Source organism: Heliangelus exortis, chromosome 3 (genome assembly GCF_036169615.1).
Source record: "Heliangelus exortis chromosome 3, bHelExo1.hap1, whole genome shotgun sequence".
Classification (NCBI taxonomy): domain Eukaryota; kingdom Metazoa; phylum Chordata; class Aves; order Apodiformes; family Trochilidae; genus Heliangelus; species Heliangelus exortis.
Genome location: NC_092424.1, coordinates 68,390,792 through 68,406,398, shown reverse-complemented (window position 1 = coordinate 68,406,398; position 15,607 = coordinate 68,390,792). Strand labels below are relative to the sequence as shown.

The following is a 15,607-nucleotide window of genomic DNA, read 5'->3' as shown; positions in this document are numbered from 1 at the left end:
AGAGAGATCCATACAGAGTAACTGATGAAATGAAAAGTCTTAATTTTAAATGTTTTTCTACCCACTTGTAGTGAGAATCAATGGATTTCTATCTCATTTTTTTAAATAATTTTTAAAAGTCCTGGTTTAGTTTTCCTGCCTTGCTTTTACTAGCAGTTCTTGTCCTAGGAAGCAAATGGTTCTTAAAAGCAAGAGTAGCAGAGATCAAGGAAGTCTTCCCTGCACACTTTGTCAGCAGCCCCATTTGTTCCTTGTAAGCCCTTCAGCACCAATCATACAACATAACTTAAATACGATGACAACTTAAAGATAATGTTTGAATACTGATTGTAAACTAACCTGGAGTGCAAGATCTCAGTAGGTGCTCCTCCAATGTAGATGTCTGTGAATGGCATTGCTGTTCTTTCATTGTCCACACTTTTTATATGTCGCCTGTCAACTACCAAGATCATCTTCTTAGAATTGTGATATATAATAGAAATCTGAAAAGAAAAACATGCTTAAAATTGTCCAAAATGTCATCTTTTGTAAGTTGTTATAGTTATTTTGCAAAATGGATTTCATCTTTATCTGCTTGTTTAAAAAGTTCCTCCCATTTATCAAAAAAAGTTGTTCGTAAATAGGGACTGGACTGTTGGGAGCTAATTTCGATGTCACAGTTTCTCTGATGGCTGAAAACCTGGGATATTTAACTTACAAATCCACATGTAAATGCACCATGACAAATTCTAAATTGCAGCAAACAGATAAGCTCCATTAACTTCAGAGTGATTACTTGATTTATCAAAAAATTTAGGGCATACTTCTTAAAAAAAACAAACCTATTTGATTGTCAAAGCATAAAAGGCTTAATTGTGCTCTGCTTCAACAGGTTGGACAGAACTGTAACTATAGTTGTGGATCAGGAATAAAACTTTGAATTTGCATCAAGTAAATGGTAGGAGAATCAAACTGCAAGGGGAGTTCGTTACTGTCACTCTCACAGTTACACTGGCTTAAGAAGTAAATTCTCTTAAACCAAAGAGAAGCACATATTTTAGGTCTGCCAAAGTCTCTAAAATACTATACATATATAGAAGATGGCCACCAGGTTAATTTTCCCCTCACATGAAATGAGAAATTCAGTATATCTTGTAATACAATGCATAACAACTAAGACAGTCAAGTTAACTTCATGACCTATTTTTAGTTGAGGGAAGCTGTATATTTGAAGGACCTAGTTGTCCTGGGTATAATTTCATTTTGAATTAACAACACTTTTTCTTCCATGTGAAATGTCCTTTTCTAGTGAGATACAGAATTCCTCTCAGGAGGCAGGGAGAGCCTACCCTTTCCACCGTGCAGTTGTGGTGGGACTTGTGTATGCGCTTTCTGATGCAAGGAAAGCACACGCTTGGTGCTTCTGCATGTTCTACTGTATCACCACCTGACCTCTGATCCTTTGGCTCCTTTCATTGGTGTTGGAGCAAATCATTGCTGCTTTGGAATTTCTGGGATGATTGGTCAAATGGCTGTGATTGTAATTGCATCTCTACCTCATGAAATTTAGCATCGTTAATCTGAGCCTTCTTCATGGAGTCTTCGAGCAGCACGGGGCCGGTGCTGAAACCAAAGTCATAACGGAGGTACAAGAAACCATTCTGCATCTCTAGACTGAAGAACATACTCTGTAAAAAACAAAATAAAAGTCAGAAAATTGTCTGTGCCACTATGATGGTGGCAGTAGTTTAAGAAATATAATAGACAGTGTTACCAGAGTTTCTAACATTGTGAAAAGCATGCTGGGAAAGTTTTTTTCTCTGCAAAAGCGTGAGTTTTTGGATTATTTTTATATATATGTGATGTGTGCATACAGGCACATGCTCATATAATTGCTTTATAAACAGCACTTATTTGAATACTTGGTGAACTGTTTCCCTGTAGGAATAGTATTTGCTAGCACAGTAATGTCAATATTCTTTACCAGCAAAGTATTTCGAATGTAAAGACATCTATTTACTGTCAGAGTAATACCACATGCCCCAAATGAAAGATGTTATACTGGTAAAAGCAATGTTGTGCTAGAATGGCTGCATCAGCATTAGCAGCTTCTGTCACCATGCTTCTAATAATTTGGGATTATATCTTTTCACATCCCTGACCAGCTCTGATGTATTTGGTGAAGGCTGAACAGCAGCTAGAGTGCATTTACTATAGTTTCTGGATTTCCTGACTCTTCCTGCTTCATGTTTTGGCTTCTGTTCTGTGGCTGGGTGACTTAAATTTTGTAAACAGGAGCTTTACTTTAGAAAATCATTACGGAATACTTGGAATGAAGATCTGTACCATAGAATTAGTCTTGTTCCAAATCTGAACATAAAGAAGCAGAAAGGACAGATTACAGCAACTGCACATGTGTTAATGCTACTGTTTGTCTTCTCTCCTCGTGTTCATGCTGTTGTTGCCATGCCAAGTGGAATCACAGGAACAATAATTCTCAAGAAACTACTGCAGGCCAAGAACTACTGCCTCTGACATGAATGAGTCCACCCTCAGAAGTCATTACTTGAAGCAGTAAAAGTAGGTCTTAACCTAGTGATTTTAAATTAAACTGCATCTTGGGTTTGGCTTGAACAGCTTAAATTTTAAAATGAAAAAGGGATTTATGAACTGTCTTTGCAGAACTGTATAATGGGCCAGCTTACACAGTGCCTTACAAAGTGCCTGTGAGAAGGCATGATCTTCTGCAGCTGGTTTGATTGATCAAACATCTGGTTTGATTGATGTTTCCACTGAAGCACACCAAACATACATCTCTGACAAACCTCTGGGCACTTTTAGTTGGAAGGAAAATGACTGATCTGCAATTGAGGATGTTCAACTTCTAACAGCAGTTGCCTAGTCCAAAATTTCCTAAGACCAGAGGTTAGTGGTGGCATGCTATGCTGCAGAGCAATAGCTCTCCACAACTCTCCTCTAGAAGTTACCCTCAAGGAAAACACTAGAGAGAAGATCTTCTAGTAAGAGTGGATTTTTTTAATTGCTCAAGGCAGTGATTCATGTTGGTGTCTAGACAAGTGTATGTTCATGGAAAGCATCTGCATAGTAATATGCTTTCTGTGCCTGACTTTCCAAGTTGTAATCCACATAGGACTCGGGAGCTTGATGTGGAGATGCCAAAAGACAAAAACCCGCAAGTTTGTCTTCAGAGGATATTTGCATATGCAGTCTACCCTTCCAGAGTTTGCGTTGTTCTCAAACTTGGTTATACTTGGATCAAGCCTTCTTGTTTGGGCTACTTTCTATGTTCAGCAACTTAAGTATTTAAACTTTAGTACATCCTGAGACAAAGTTATAAAGTGGCAGCTGCCACTGAGTGGCTCCTTTGTGGATGTTACTTCACAGAAATTTCCTATCTATTTGATTGTGCATTCAAAATACAAATGTAACTACTGGGCTTGACTGCAGTCTCTCTGAAGTGTCATTACAGGGGTATGAGCTCTCTGAATCCCAGCTGTCTCTAGAGGAAAGCAGAGTGCAACTTAGGGCCTCGGATTCCTAGGCCCATTGAAGAGCAACTTCCAGTTCCTTCCTAATGTATACAAGCACCAGAGGAACGTAAAAGATTTCCTCTTCCCTGAAGTCAAATGTAAGGACACAAGCATTTTGGATTGTTGATGATATTTTAAGTACTGGGGAGCTTCTGGTGCTCATGGAAAAAGGGTACCAGCAGGATTTGGTACTCACCCCATTAATCATCAGCAGGATCAATCCATTGTCTGTGGGTGTTCGAACTTCTATGTCAAACCGAGTCACTTGGCTGAATCTTCCCCTTCTCTCAATATTTCTGGCCACAGCATAGCCAGAGCCATCAAAGAAATAGCTCACAGCCCGGCTCTGTGTGAAAGCCAACTTATTTCTATGAAAAAGGATGCAGGAAAGCAGTATTTGACATATCCTCAATTTAAAGGCCTTAGCAATTAAAATATTTTCTTGAAATAATTTGGTCTTCTGTGTTTTCCTGGCAGTGATTACACTGATGTTTTTTTCTTTCCAATTCTTTCTGGGATTTTTTTTTTTTCAATAAAAAATAATGTGTTGCTTTGAAGGTACATTGAACTCCTTCATTGTGTTGGCCCAGAAGGCCAACCACAATCCTGCGCTGCACCAAAAGAAGTACAGCCAGCTGGGTGAGGGAGGTGATTCTGCCCCTCTGCACCTGGAATACAATATACAGCTCTGGGGCCCCAGCACAGGAAGGATACAGATATATTGGAGAGGGTCCAGAGAAGGGCCACAGAGATGACTAGAGGGCTGGAGCACCTCTGCTACAAAGACAGACTGAGACAGTTGGGACTATTCAGGCTGGAGAAGAGAATGAGCAGAGTGACGGTCGGACTGTCCCCTACCTGGCACAAGGTGGCGATGTGGTGGTGTCGATGTTATGGACGTGCTTGAAGTTGTACAGACTGATCACTTCATCGTTCAGGGTAGCCAGTTCCAGGCAGCCGATAAAGCCAGGAAGGTTTAAGCTGGGAGGGAGCTGTGCAGAAGGCAAGGAAAAGTAAAAGAAGAAAGTTCACACTCTTTATTTGGGTGCCATGAAAGCATTTTTGCTTCTGGTCGGTTTTGTGTCTCTGCTCTTTTGAAAAATCTGGGGTGATGCTACCTTGGAATAGTTTTTGCAGTCCTTGTCACGATATTTCCCTTTTGCTATAAGTTAAAATGGAACTCATGAATGGTCTCACTGTGAGAACAATAGGCCAGGGAGGATAACTGCAAACAAAACCCTCTTTTGTTCTTTTGAAAAGAGCACACTTGGAAAAGGGGAAAAGGACTAAGATTTGCCTAATCACAGATCTTGCACGGTGTATTTGAATCTCTCACTAGGTATTTTGTATCCAATGTACTGACACTCTTCACTGCCAGAAAAATAACTTTATACTGTGATGAAAGATGAACAAATGAGGAGACCTGGCTTCAAAGTTTATACCAGTGGCTAACCCTTAGTAGGTATTATTTTGAACAGTTAGTAGGATAAAGAAACTTGTTTATACAAAGGTCACTGGAAATGGAATTTAGATAGCCACACTGGGGGCAGAGGTAAAATACAAAAGAAAAAATCTGACAGAGCTTTTGAATCATTCTTTTAATATTAAAATACTCTGCTCTGTGGAAGAGATGTGATGTTAATAACACCTCTTATACTTCAGAGTCTGATCATGTGCAGTAACTGTTCTTTGGCTCATTATTTCCATTTTACTTATGATATAGTACTAATCGTAATACAGCAATGCAGAATATATGTATCTGTAAGATACCAAACGTGCACATTTGGTAAATTATCATGTTTCCTTTGTTTCTTCTTCTATTCCATTAAATTATGTTAAGTATGACACTTCTAATGGTTAAGTAGTACATTTCATGCTTAAACAGTGTGTAGCTGGGCAGCAAAGGAAAAGCTTTTAACAAGTAAGACTGTATGTTAATAAATGAAAATGTGAGTTGTCCATTCCTAAGGGAGAAGGCATCCTTATGCTTATCAAATAATTCCATTACCCTTCTCATTTCCCTTCAGTTTTCTTCTTTTCTTTTCCTCTGCTCTGCTCTGAAAAAGACCTGGAGGGTTAATTTTCCCAATTACTTTTTTCCTGTGTGCTTGCACAACAATTATTCAATCCTCTATCCTATTCGAAGGCAATTTGCACCCAGGGCTCAGTTATCTAAAATGCATAACATGGCATACATCTGGTAGTCACAGCAATGCAAAAGCTCAGGAATATATAAGTGTATTACATTAGCCTTTCTTTTTATACTCCTAGGAGGACTGCTTGTAGAACAGTAGTCAGATGGTTTTAGCACCTACTACAGTTAGCTTAAGGAACTTGGCATTCTCTGAAGTGTTTCTAAGTACATTTCCATTCAGCCATGCAGTTTTCATAGGCAAGATCATTTATAACAATTTCAAAATAAATTAAAAAAAAGACCTAGTATGTTCACAGAAGCAGATAAGTCAGGTGTTAACTCATGCTGCTTCTAGGAACTAACAGAAGCAGCAGACTTGTTTTGCACAGGGAAGTCTTCATGCTTGTGTAAAGCTGCATTTAAACTAAAGATAATTTCAATTCAAAGAAATCACTATATTGCTAGTTTTACACACTGTCCTAATTCTAACAATACATTACTTTTAATTTTGTGACAATTTAAGAAGAGAAACTGTAAGCACCAAGAACTTGTTAGCATTAAAAGACTTTGTAGCCTACAAACTTTATTAAATAGTAATAAAAATAATATAAAAAATAATAATTTTATTATTATTACATTTCAGAAAATTTGAAGGAGAGCTAACAGGAATCTGATCATCTTACTATATAACAAGATAGGCTCAAGAAAACAGTGTTTTTTACAGTGCTGGAAGATAGAGACCTAAGACATTAAATGACTAAATAAGGACATTTTATTTATTAGCGATTACTGTTTTTTAAAGGGAAGCAAAGCAAGGTAAGTTTACACTATTTAATTTTGAATATAGAGTATTTATCTGACCAACCTTGAAGCCTGGAGGCACTCCGCCAACATAGAAAACAGCATTTTCAGGTTCCAAATTCAGAAGGGAGTCAGGACCAAGAACTTCTCCCTTTTTGATGAATTTTTCTTCTGCTGTGCTGCTAAGACTTGGCACAGTTAAAAATACCTTGCCATGCCTTCCAATCCTGTAGAAGGGAATTGTAAAACAAAATTGTAAAACAAAAGAACAAAGCAGCCTCCAAATACAGGAAGGGTTTTTATTTCCTTACTAGAGGACTGGACTTACTGGGGGAAAAGAACTTCTCCCCTCCCCCTGCCCCAAGCCCTTGGCCTTTTGGGTCCTGACTCTCTAAAATCAAAGAAAATTTCTATTTCTTTCAGCAGAATTAGAAGCAGGCACTAATGACCATTGATAAGCAGTTCTGGTTCAGCCTTTTCTGTTTCATTTTTTTTTCTATTAATGGTTTGTTTTTGGGGAAATGAATATTATCATTTTACCTCTCAGTTCTGATGATGCTGAAATAAGATGGCCAGGTGCTGACTGGCTTGGCATCCAGAGGTATCTCCACATCTTGGGCCCCCAGATTATAAATGTACACAAGGTTGTCATTTTTAATTGCAAGACCAATGTAATTTTTTGCCTAAAACACCAATGGAGAAGGATGTTAGAGCTAAAACATAGAAAGTGATTTAATGCAGAACATTAGTGAAGGATGGGCTTTAACTGACTAAATGACACCTTCAAATATAACTCACTTTTAAATATAACTCATAAACAAAAATTTCATTCTCTAACAGATAGAGTTGTGAAGAAAACACCTCTGATATTTTATTTCATATTAACTTTAATCAGGTAAATACAAGATCATCAGATGACTTCAGACCACAAATCGGTCATGTTGAATGGAGAGCTGTTCATCAGTATTTAGTGTGCAGTCTCATATGCAGGAAATAGGAAAGAGCATTTGTCTAAAGCCTAGATATTGTGCTGCCAAGAGAGCTTTCACTTGATTTATATTCACTAGACATACTTTTTAGAAAAGCTTAAAACGAAAAGCCTGCCCCTTTATCTTTCCCAAGTAACAGCTTGCCAGGATTATACCTGGCGAGGTGTGATTTTCTTTTCTTTTAGAAAAAACAATTTTAACAAGAATTATTTCACAATTACAGGTAGTGAGAGTTTATGCCCTTTCAAGGTGTTTCAAAGTCATGATGTGCAGTATACAACTGCAGCACAAGACACAGGCAAAGAAAGCTGCTCATCTTGTGGGCCTGTGACCTCAGAGATTTAGAATTGACACTGTCAGCAGCATAAACCTGATTAAAATGTGGCTTACAAAAGCCAGTTGGGTGACACTTTGTGCTTCAGAGCATGGTACTGGCAGTGGAGATAGCAAGTGTGTCTCAGAGCAGTGACAATCAGAGCAGCATGCTGTATAGGCAGTCTAATTTGCTGCTTTGAGAGAATCTGTCATTGTCTGGGGTGAGGAGTTTCAAGGTCAGAGGTCTCAGGAACCCTCTTTCTTGTCACAAAATCAATGACAGTCATATAGTAGACACTTCTTATTTTGAAACATGGAGAAACAGTGAGAGGAAAAACCAATGGCAAATAAACTTCATACCTATTTCAGTTTTTTTTCTTCCCCTCCCAGTACACATAAAATCGAACCAAGTTATTCTCTTACGTTTTTGTCTCCGAGGTACAAAATAAATCTGTCTGGAGATGTTGCCAGTTGTGGGTTGTCTTTCTCTAACTTTATGTACAAGCTCATGGAAGTGAAAGACTTCAGTTCCTCCATGTTGATCTTTGGATTGACTTCAACAGCTGATTGTCCTCCAAACATCATAGAAACCTGGACCTGCAGTTGCAAGTGTGCTGAGTGAGACATGGTATTGTTTCCTGGGGACATTACTTATGTAAATGTGCAAGAATACTTAGCCAGCAGCCTTGCTCACTGCAAGAGCAGAGCTGGCACTTATATATTGGCCATTCAAAACTGTATGTTTATAACAATCAGTTCTGGAAGACAATGTAAAGAAGCTGAAGGGAATTAATTTCAAAATAATTAAAGCTCCTAATTAGCTGTGCTTACGAATATTCATAAAGTAAATTAAAATTCAGTGGGGCGTAGGTGGGTGCTTAGAATCAGGGCTACATAATTATGTATGGCACATAGTAAAGTTCTTACATAGCTGTAAAACTTCTACACATAATTTACTTCTTTGCTTTGGGAGTAATATGACCAATTTCCTGTTCATGAGTAATTCTGTTGTATTATTGAAGTTAAAGTGATACATGTGAGAGGGTAATAAAACTTTAAACCATGTTAATTTTAGTTTAAAATGCCTTCAACATAAATGAAATTATTTTTTCAATTTTGAGCACAATACACCTGAATGATGGAATGCATTTAAAGAACAGTCAAGCGTTGTGCACCATCCAGTGGGGATTTCCTTTTGTTCTTTAAGTAATGTATATGGACAGCATATTCCAGCATTGTGGACATACAATAATGCACTGAATTTTTGATTTCTCTGAATAAATTCAAATATACAGTTTTGATTTTTGACCTCAGTGTTCTTGTGACAGAAAAATCCCTCACAATTTATGTGTGGTAGAAGTGTTTTTCTCTATTAAATATTAATGAACTAAAGATTCTCTTACCTACAGAAAATTATTTCAAAAGAAAAAAAAATACTATCATCTCTGAAAAGCCTGCATTAAATTGCTGTAATTACTACTGCTTATAGCTGATTTTTCTGGCTGAGTAGTGACCTGTTAGTTTTAGCTTTAAATGGTTTTGTTATTGTGGCCATCTCTAACACCCTGACAATTACTTGGAGTTGCTACTGAAGTAGCAGTGGTCTACCATGAATGCCATGGTGAAGTCTACTGCTTGCATAGAGCAACTGTAAAGATTTTTAGTGACTTCTGTGATTCTTTGTTTATCCAGTTGTTAGGAAATGATAATGTCCAGGTTTTGACATAGCCCAGTAAAATGGAGCTCCTAGTAAGATGCATTTGATTATTAGCACTAATTACCAAAAATCCCACCCAAAAGTCTTACCTTGCTTGCTACACTCCTGGTTTGAGCAATTAACTCTCTGATCCGCCGAATGCTGGAAGAAACATTGTTTGCTGGTGCTTTCTGTTCTACCATGCGCAGTTTGTCCAGGAGTTGAGGGAAGACTTCTGTGAGTTTCTTCACTGGAGTTAGAAAAGAAGTTGCCAAGGTCAATAAAATAAACTTTAACATTGTCAAGGAGGAAATACCTTGGCTATAACCTTCCAAACACTTTCTCGTTTTTTATTTTCCTTTCCAAACTTTCCTTCATCCTCTCTGCTGAAGCCCACCAGTTCCCTGCACAATGGTGACACAAGGAGAATTCTCAGACAAATTCACAGCAAAAACCTTTCCAAACATCAAGGGCTTATTTTACTCAAAGGCAATCCAGACATGCCAGTTTAAAGGCTTCAGCTGCCATGGCACTGTTATTGGCACGATGATCAGGTGTTTCGGTGTTTCAGAAACCTCTCTGAACATTTTTTGTGACTTTCTTTTGGATTTAGATGGACTTAGATTATTCCTGCCAGGAAAAAAAAAAAAAAAAAGCTCTACTGGCAACAGACACAGCTGATCTGAGAACACTGCCATGCCCTGGCATGTCTACATCTGTGTTTCCAAGTTGTGAATCACAGTCACATGTGACAGGAGCACTACCCATGGCAGCCTCCTTTGTAGCACTGATCTGTCTTCTCAGCTGTTTCCACCTGATCTTTCTGGCAAAAAAACCCATCACTGTTAAAACAACAACAAAAAAACCCCACAAAAAAATAAAAAAAAACCACAAAAAACCCAAAACCAACAACAACAACAACAACAAAAAAAAACCAAAAAAACCCACACCAAAAAACCAACAAAACAAAACAAAAAACCCACCAAACCAACCAAACAAAAAGCCTTTCTATCAAAAATGCCATGGAAAAGCATGGAAAAGCTGCCTCTTTAAATGTAGTAGGGCACACGTTGCTGTAATTTGCATATTAGCACCCCTCAGACAGTTTGTGGTTAGCAGTCAGTCGGGGCATGCTTATACAATCACAGTTCTTCCAAGGTGACTCCCTGCCTGCAAACTCACTCTCACAGAGAAGAAACTTTTGCCAGGCACATCACATAGGAGCTGAGCTGTTCTTTGCAATTTGTGGTGCATGTACTCTTCGTGTCTTTTAGGGAACATAACCAACTCATGGGCTGGGCCATCTTAAATCTACCCAGTCTGAAGGAGTCCCTCAGCTTCTACTGGAAATACTTATTCCAGTATAACAGCTAGTATGAACAGATTTTCTGAATCCTGAATGTCTGCTGACATTTTGAGCAGTTTGTGTAGCTGCTCTACCTACTAATCTGGCACTGGTAAATGGTAAATGTAAATCAATGTAAATCAAATGTAAAGGTGAACGAAAACAAAACCCTTCATATTTAAGCTATAGCAGACTGTTTCTCTTTGATGTTTTTCCTCACACCATTCCCTCCCTGGATGCCAGTTAAATCCACATTTACATTATCTTAAATGGGGGTTGGAGCCTGTAGCTGAGAGCCTAAACCATACTCTGTGGTCATCAAAAACATTTTAAAGCAATGCAGTACAACTGCTGGTATATTAAATACCCCCTTATGGACCTCTGTGCAGTGAGTAGCAGTGAGCTTACCCATTCCCAGAGGGAGTAGTTTAATGTTTCCTTTGGATAAAAAGCTCAGGGAAATGTGAGTTGCCTCCAGTTCTGGACCCGGAAATCGGGATATTTGATAGTAGTGAATTTCTTTCTGTGGAGGGAATTACTTTTATACCAGTTCTTAGGAGCACTCAATCAAAAATATTAGTGCAAGGATCTTATCCATTACTGAATTTTGGAAAAAACCCATGACCTTTGGGTTTCCTGGTCCAGAGGGAAGAGTGTGGCTTTAGGGCACTGGAAGCAGTGTTGGGTTTTCAATTTATAACACCATTTGCCATAAAGTGACACTCAAGTTGCAAAGCTCCTGGTAGAAGAAGGGATTTGGGGCAGTAGATCTGAGAGTCAGGCTTTCTGGACATAGAGCTGAGGGAGTTTGAGGCATTTGCAGGAGTCATAACTGAACTGTGCTTCAGGTGATGATCTGTATCAGCAAACATCTGCAGGAAATACCTTGTTCCAGATGTCCAGCTTCCCTGGCTTAAATAACTTTGGACTAGTGAGCAGAACCAGGAATACACTGAGCAATAAATAATGGTGTTTGTCAGCAATTTTTCATTATTAATATTTTCATTTCTAGGCTTATTCTTTTATTTCCTAATTGTTCTTTTCCTTCTTTCACCAGTCACTTCCTTTCAGCTTCACTCTCCCTGCCTTTTTTCCTGTTCTTTCCTGTAATCTTCATTTCAGTTTTGCTTCCAGCCTCATTTTTTTTAATTTATCTTCAATTTTTAATAGCAAGTCTTCCAATCTTTAGTCTTCCTTATTCCCATAATAATAAAAGTGGAATTAATGTGTTTACAAGTTTTTCCAGCAATCACCCTGCTTAAATTCTTCCCTAATCTTCTTTGTCTCCTTCGTTTAGACTACAAGCTCATCAAGTTAGGGACCATTTCTTGTCTATGTTTTTATGGCTGAGGACAAAAGGGCCCTGTTTTCAAATGCCTCCCCGTGTTAAAAAAATAACTTAACTGCCAATCATAATGGCAAGAACTGTTTAAACAAGCTGTCTACCATTCAGTGGGACCTTGGCATCCTGATAAAAATAACTTAGAAGCTAATAATACTTAAGCCTCTAAGTTTTCAAGTCATTTTTGGAAATTCCCAAGTATCCAAATGTTTTAAAGTATAGTCAGGTCTCTAGAAAACTGGTAATTTTTTAAATTTTTTTAAGGAGGTAAAATACTAGAAGACTGTGTGGAATAAAGGTACAATATAAAACACTACCACAACATGATGTTGTGACGATTCTCTGAGCTTTTAATGCTAATGAATGGAAAAATTCAGGTCAACCATACCTGCATCCCCAGCTGAATGCACAGCACTGTCATATTCCATTGAATTGTGCTGGAAATCTTGCAGGTTTTGAGACCACAACCTGACATTCTCATCCATGGGGGTTGTAGCCTGTGTAACTGTCATGGTAGCACTTAGAGCCTCTTCGGTCTTCAGTTTAGCTTGCTCCAAACGCTCTCTGGTGTTCACTACAAAACAGATATGGGATGAGAAGAATCATACTTTCAAAGATTCAAGTGAGCTATAACCAGTACCTGGAAAGTGGTGACACCACTCAGATATTTTTCCACAAGGAATATGCAAAACTTCATGTGGTTAGCCTACAGTTATATTAGTAAATAAAATTTAGCAAATTAGAAATTTTCAGCGTCCTTGGGTTTTGTGGATATTATGTAGCCAAGGAAATTGAAACAGCTTAAAAATTATATAATTTTTCATCAAGTTTTTAAAATAAAATTCACATATTTGTTGAGTATTTTACATGAAAGTTTATTTTTTGAAGGAGAGAAACCATAGACACTGAAATTTTTTTTTTTTACACCTGGCATTTTGTTGATTTTTTTGTTGTTTTTCTTTTGTTTTATTTTTGAATTACCAACTACTGAATTTGTAAAATGTGTCATTTTGCATGTGATAATGTCTTGTCTGTAAAGCCCATCCATTTTAGTTGACGTTAATGAAGAAATCTTGACCATGTCAACTTTGAACACCTTCAGATATACTTGTACGATGTTATAGGATGTCTCTTTTCTGAAGAACTAAAGTGATGTTTTGTCGGTCAAGACTTCCAGTAACTGACTCGCAAATACTCTGCTTGCCAGGTGTGATGTATAAGTAAATAAGATTTTAACTATCAATACAGTAAATCCACAGACTTGCAGATTCTTCAAGCCCTGGGAAGATCAAGAGTAACATGGGAGAGAACAATTGTACTAAGGAGGATCAAGAAGAATATTAATAATTCCAGATTGTCAAAACATAGAATTTCATCATGAATGTGTTAGAGCTGTGTGTATGTTGCCTAACTTTTGTAGTTTTAGTCTTCAGGCCTCCCTGGGACAAATCTTCACCACCAACTTCATAGGCCACATGCATAGATAAAATACACTCTTAAATGTATTAAGATAAAGCACAATGAAGATGAAGTTCCTCTTACAACCTGGCTCTGCTGATTGCATTTTTGTGATGGCTCTCATCAGGTGGCTTCGCAGAGCGTTCATTCTGGCAAGAGTGCCATTAACATGTTGGGTAGTGTCTGCAATAGTTAAATCATTACCTGTAGGAAGAAAATAGGAGGTTGTAGTTGAATGGCACTGAAGTGGCATTTGAAAAGGTAAATTTTCTTCTGTGGAGGCATGTTATTAAGCTTTTTTTACACCATAGGCAATATACTATAGCCTCTTCTAGTAAAGGGCATATTAGCACTCTGGTCTTCACATAACATAAAGGAAAAAGCAACTTTCCTGCTCCCAACCATTATTGCTTATTACAGAACTTGGAAAAATCTGGAGACCTACACCTCAGCCAGTGTTATCTCTCTTTGTGTTACCAGAACTGCTGAGAATAACTGCAGTCAATGTACCAGAAAAGTTCTAAGGAGCTCAAAAGGTCCTGAAAATCAAAGAGGTAATTTCTAAATTTAGAGTTTTCTTTAATTTTCAGTGAAAAAAGGCTAATGTTCTGTAACATTTATTGTTATCTTTCATTGCTCGAATCTGGCTTTCTGAACACTTACAGTTGAACTACTGACTGAATATTTACCTGTGAACAACTGTTTGCAGGATCACACGTTTTAACAGGGGTTGTATCTGAAATGGTCCTTTTGTAAATGAAATGAACTTTCAGCATCTGGTAGGATGACAACACATGAACTGCTTGAACTGCCTGTGGCCATTTCAAGTGCTAAGAGCTTCGATCAATACACTATTCTGCTACAGCAGTAATCTTGCCTTAGTGATGTGCTTTGGGAATTTATTTTAAGGTGCATGCCTATAAACTGTCTGGGAAAATAGAAAGGTTGTATATTTACTGTCTTCTGCTGTCCGTTGCAGTTCCATGGCTCGTTTAAGAAGTTCTTCGCTTTTACCTTTATGGTAAACAACCTGAGTATCAATTCCACCTGCAGCCTACAAGTATGCCCCAAAAAAGAAAGTCAGAATAATGCTTACTAAATGTTTCCGAGTTTTTGTGTTTAATTTTGGAGAAAATACTACTAGTGACTGCAGTTTCATTTGCTTTATTAACATTTAAGATCGGCAGCTAGATTGGGAAAAAAGTCTGACAAGAAAGATTTTCTGTAGATTGCGATTGAAGTTTAGAGAAACATATACTTTTCCAGAGAGCAACTCTGAAGAACAAAGATACAGAAAGCACAGAAGTCTGTGTAATTTGTCAACACTAAAATTATGTTAGTTAGGCACTGTGACTGTTCATTTCTTCTGTCACCTCAGACAGGTGATGACCATTTGCACTGTGTAGGGACCTGCCTTGCAGTCTTCACTAACATGCTGGGAGCAGGGCTGGACTCAAAATCCCACAGCTCCCTGTAGTTTAGGCCCCTGTAATCCAATCAAAGCCTCTTGATATCCCACTAGTAAATTGCTGCTAAGTAGCATGTATATAGGAAACTATATGCATTAAAAAAATACATATAAGATATTTCAGATCTGCCAGGCCAGAGATAAAATTAGCATCCACATCCCTGCACTGAGTGTGTGAGTGGGCTATTTGGCCCATCTTAACTTGACTTTCTGTGAGAAACAGACATGCTTGTATTTAATGACTTGACCACCTTTCCTGCTACAAGGAGCACTGTGGAGTAGGAGGACTCGAGCACTAAATGCCAGCTCAGGTACCTACAGGGCCACAGAGCTGTCTGGATTTCATAGAAATGCCTCAGTTTGAGTGACAACAAAGTGCAGTATCACCCTGTGTTCAGGGACAGAAACACCAGGGGACTTAAGGCTGGCAAGTTAATTAGACGCTTAAGATTTAATTTGGGAAATAGTAGATGAAGCAAAACGTGCAGTGGGAAGTTCAGTGCTGACAGTTTAACTACAGCCTGTTTTT

General features: G+C 38.1%; 1 protein-coding gene across 1 annotated transcript in view; it reads right to left on the bottom strand.

Moving 5' to 3' along the window:
* Positions 1–15,607, bottom strand: part of LAMA4 (laminin subunit alpha 4) — a 96,771-nt gene that overhangs the window by 17,917 nt on the left and 63,247 nt on the right. Inside the window, exons 15-25 of the mRNA XM_071741133.1 lie at positions 14,568–14,664; positions 13,698–13,814; positions 12,541–12,726; positions 9,576–9,715; positions 8,193–8,366; positions 7,006–7,148; positions 6,530–6,692; positions 4,389–4,522; positions 3,727–3,898; positions 1,536–1,667; positions 340–482 (exon numbers count right to left, since the gene is read on the bottom strand). Coding sequence (XP_071597234.1) covers positions 340–482; positions 1,536–1,667; positions 3,727–3,898; positions 4,389–4,522; positions 6,530–6,692; positions 7,006–7,148; positions 8,193–8,366; positions 9,576–9,715; positions 12,541–12,726; positions 13,698–13,814; positions 14,568–14,664 — 1,601 coding nt within the window. The remainder of the gene's footprint in view (positions 1–339; positions 483–1,535; positions 1,668–3,726; positions 3,899–4,388; positions 4,523–6,529; positions 6,693–7,005; positions 7,149–8,192; positions 8,367–9,575; positions 9,716–12,540; positions 12,727–13,697; positions 13,815–14,567; positions 14,665–15,607) is intronic.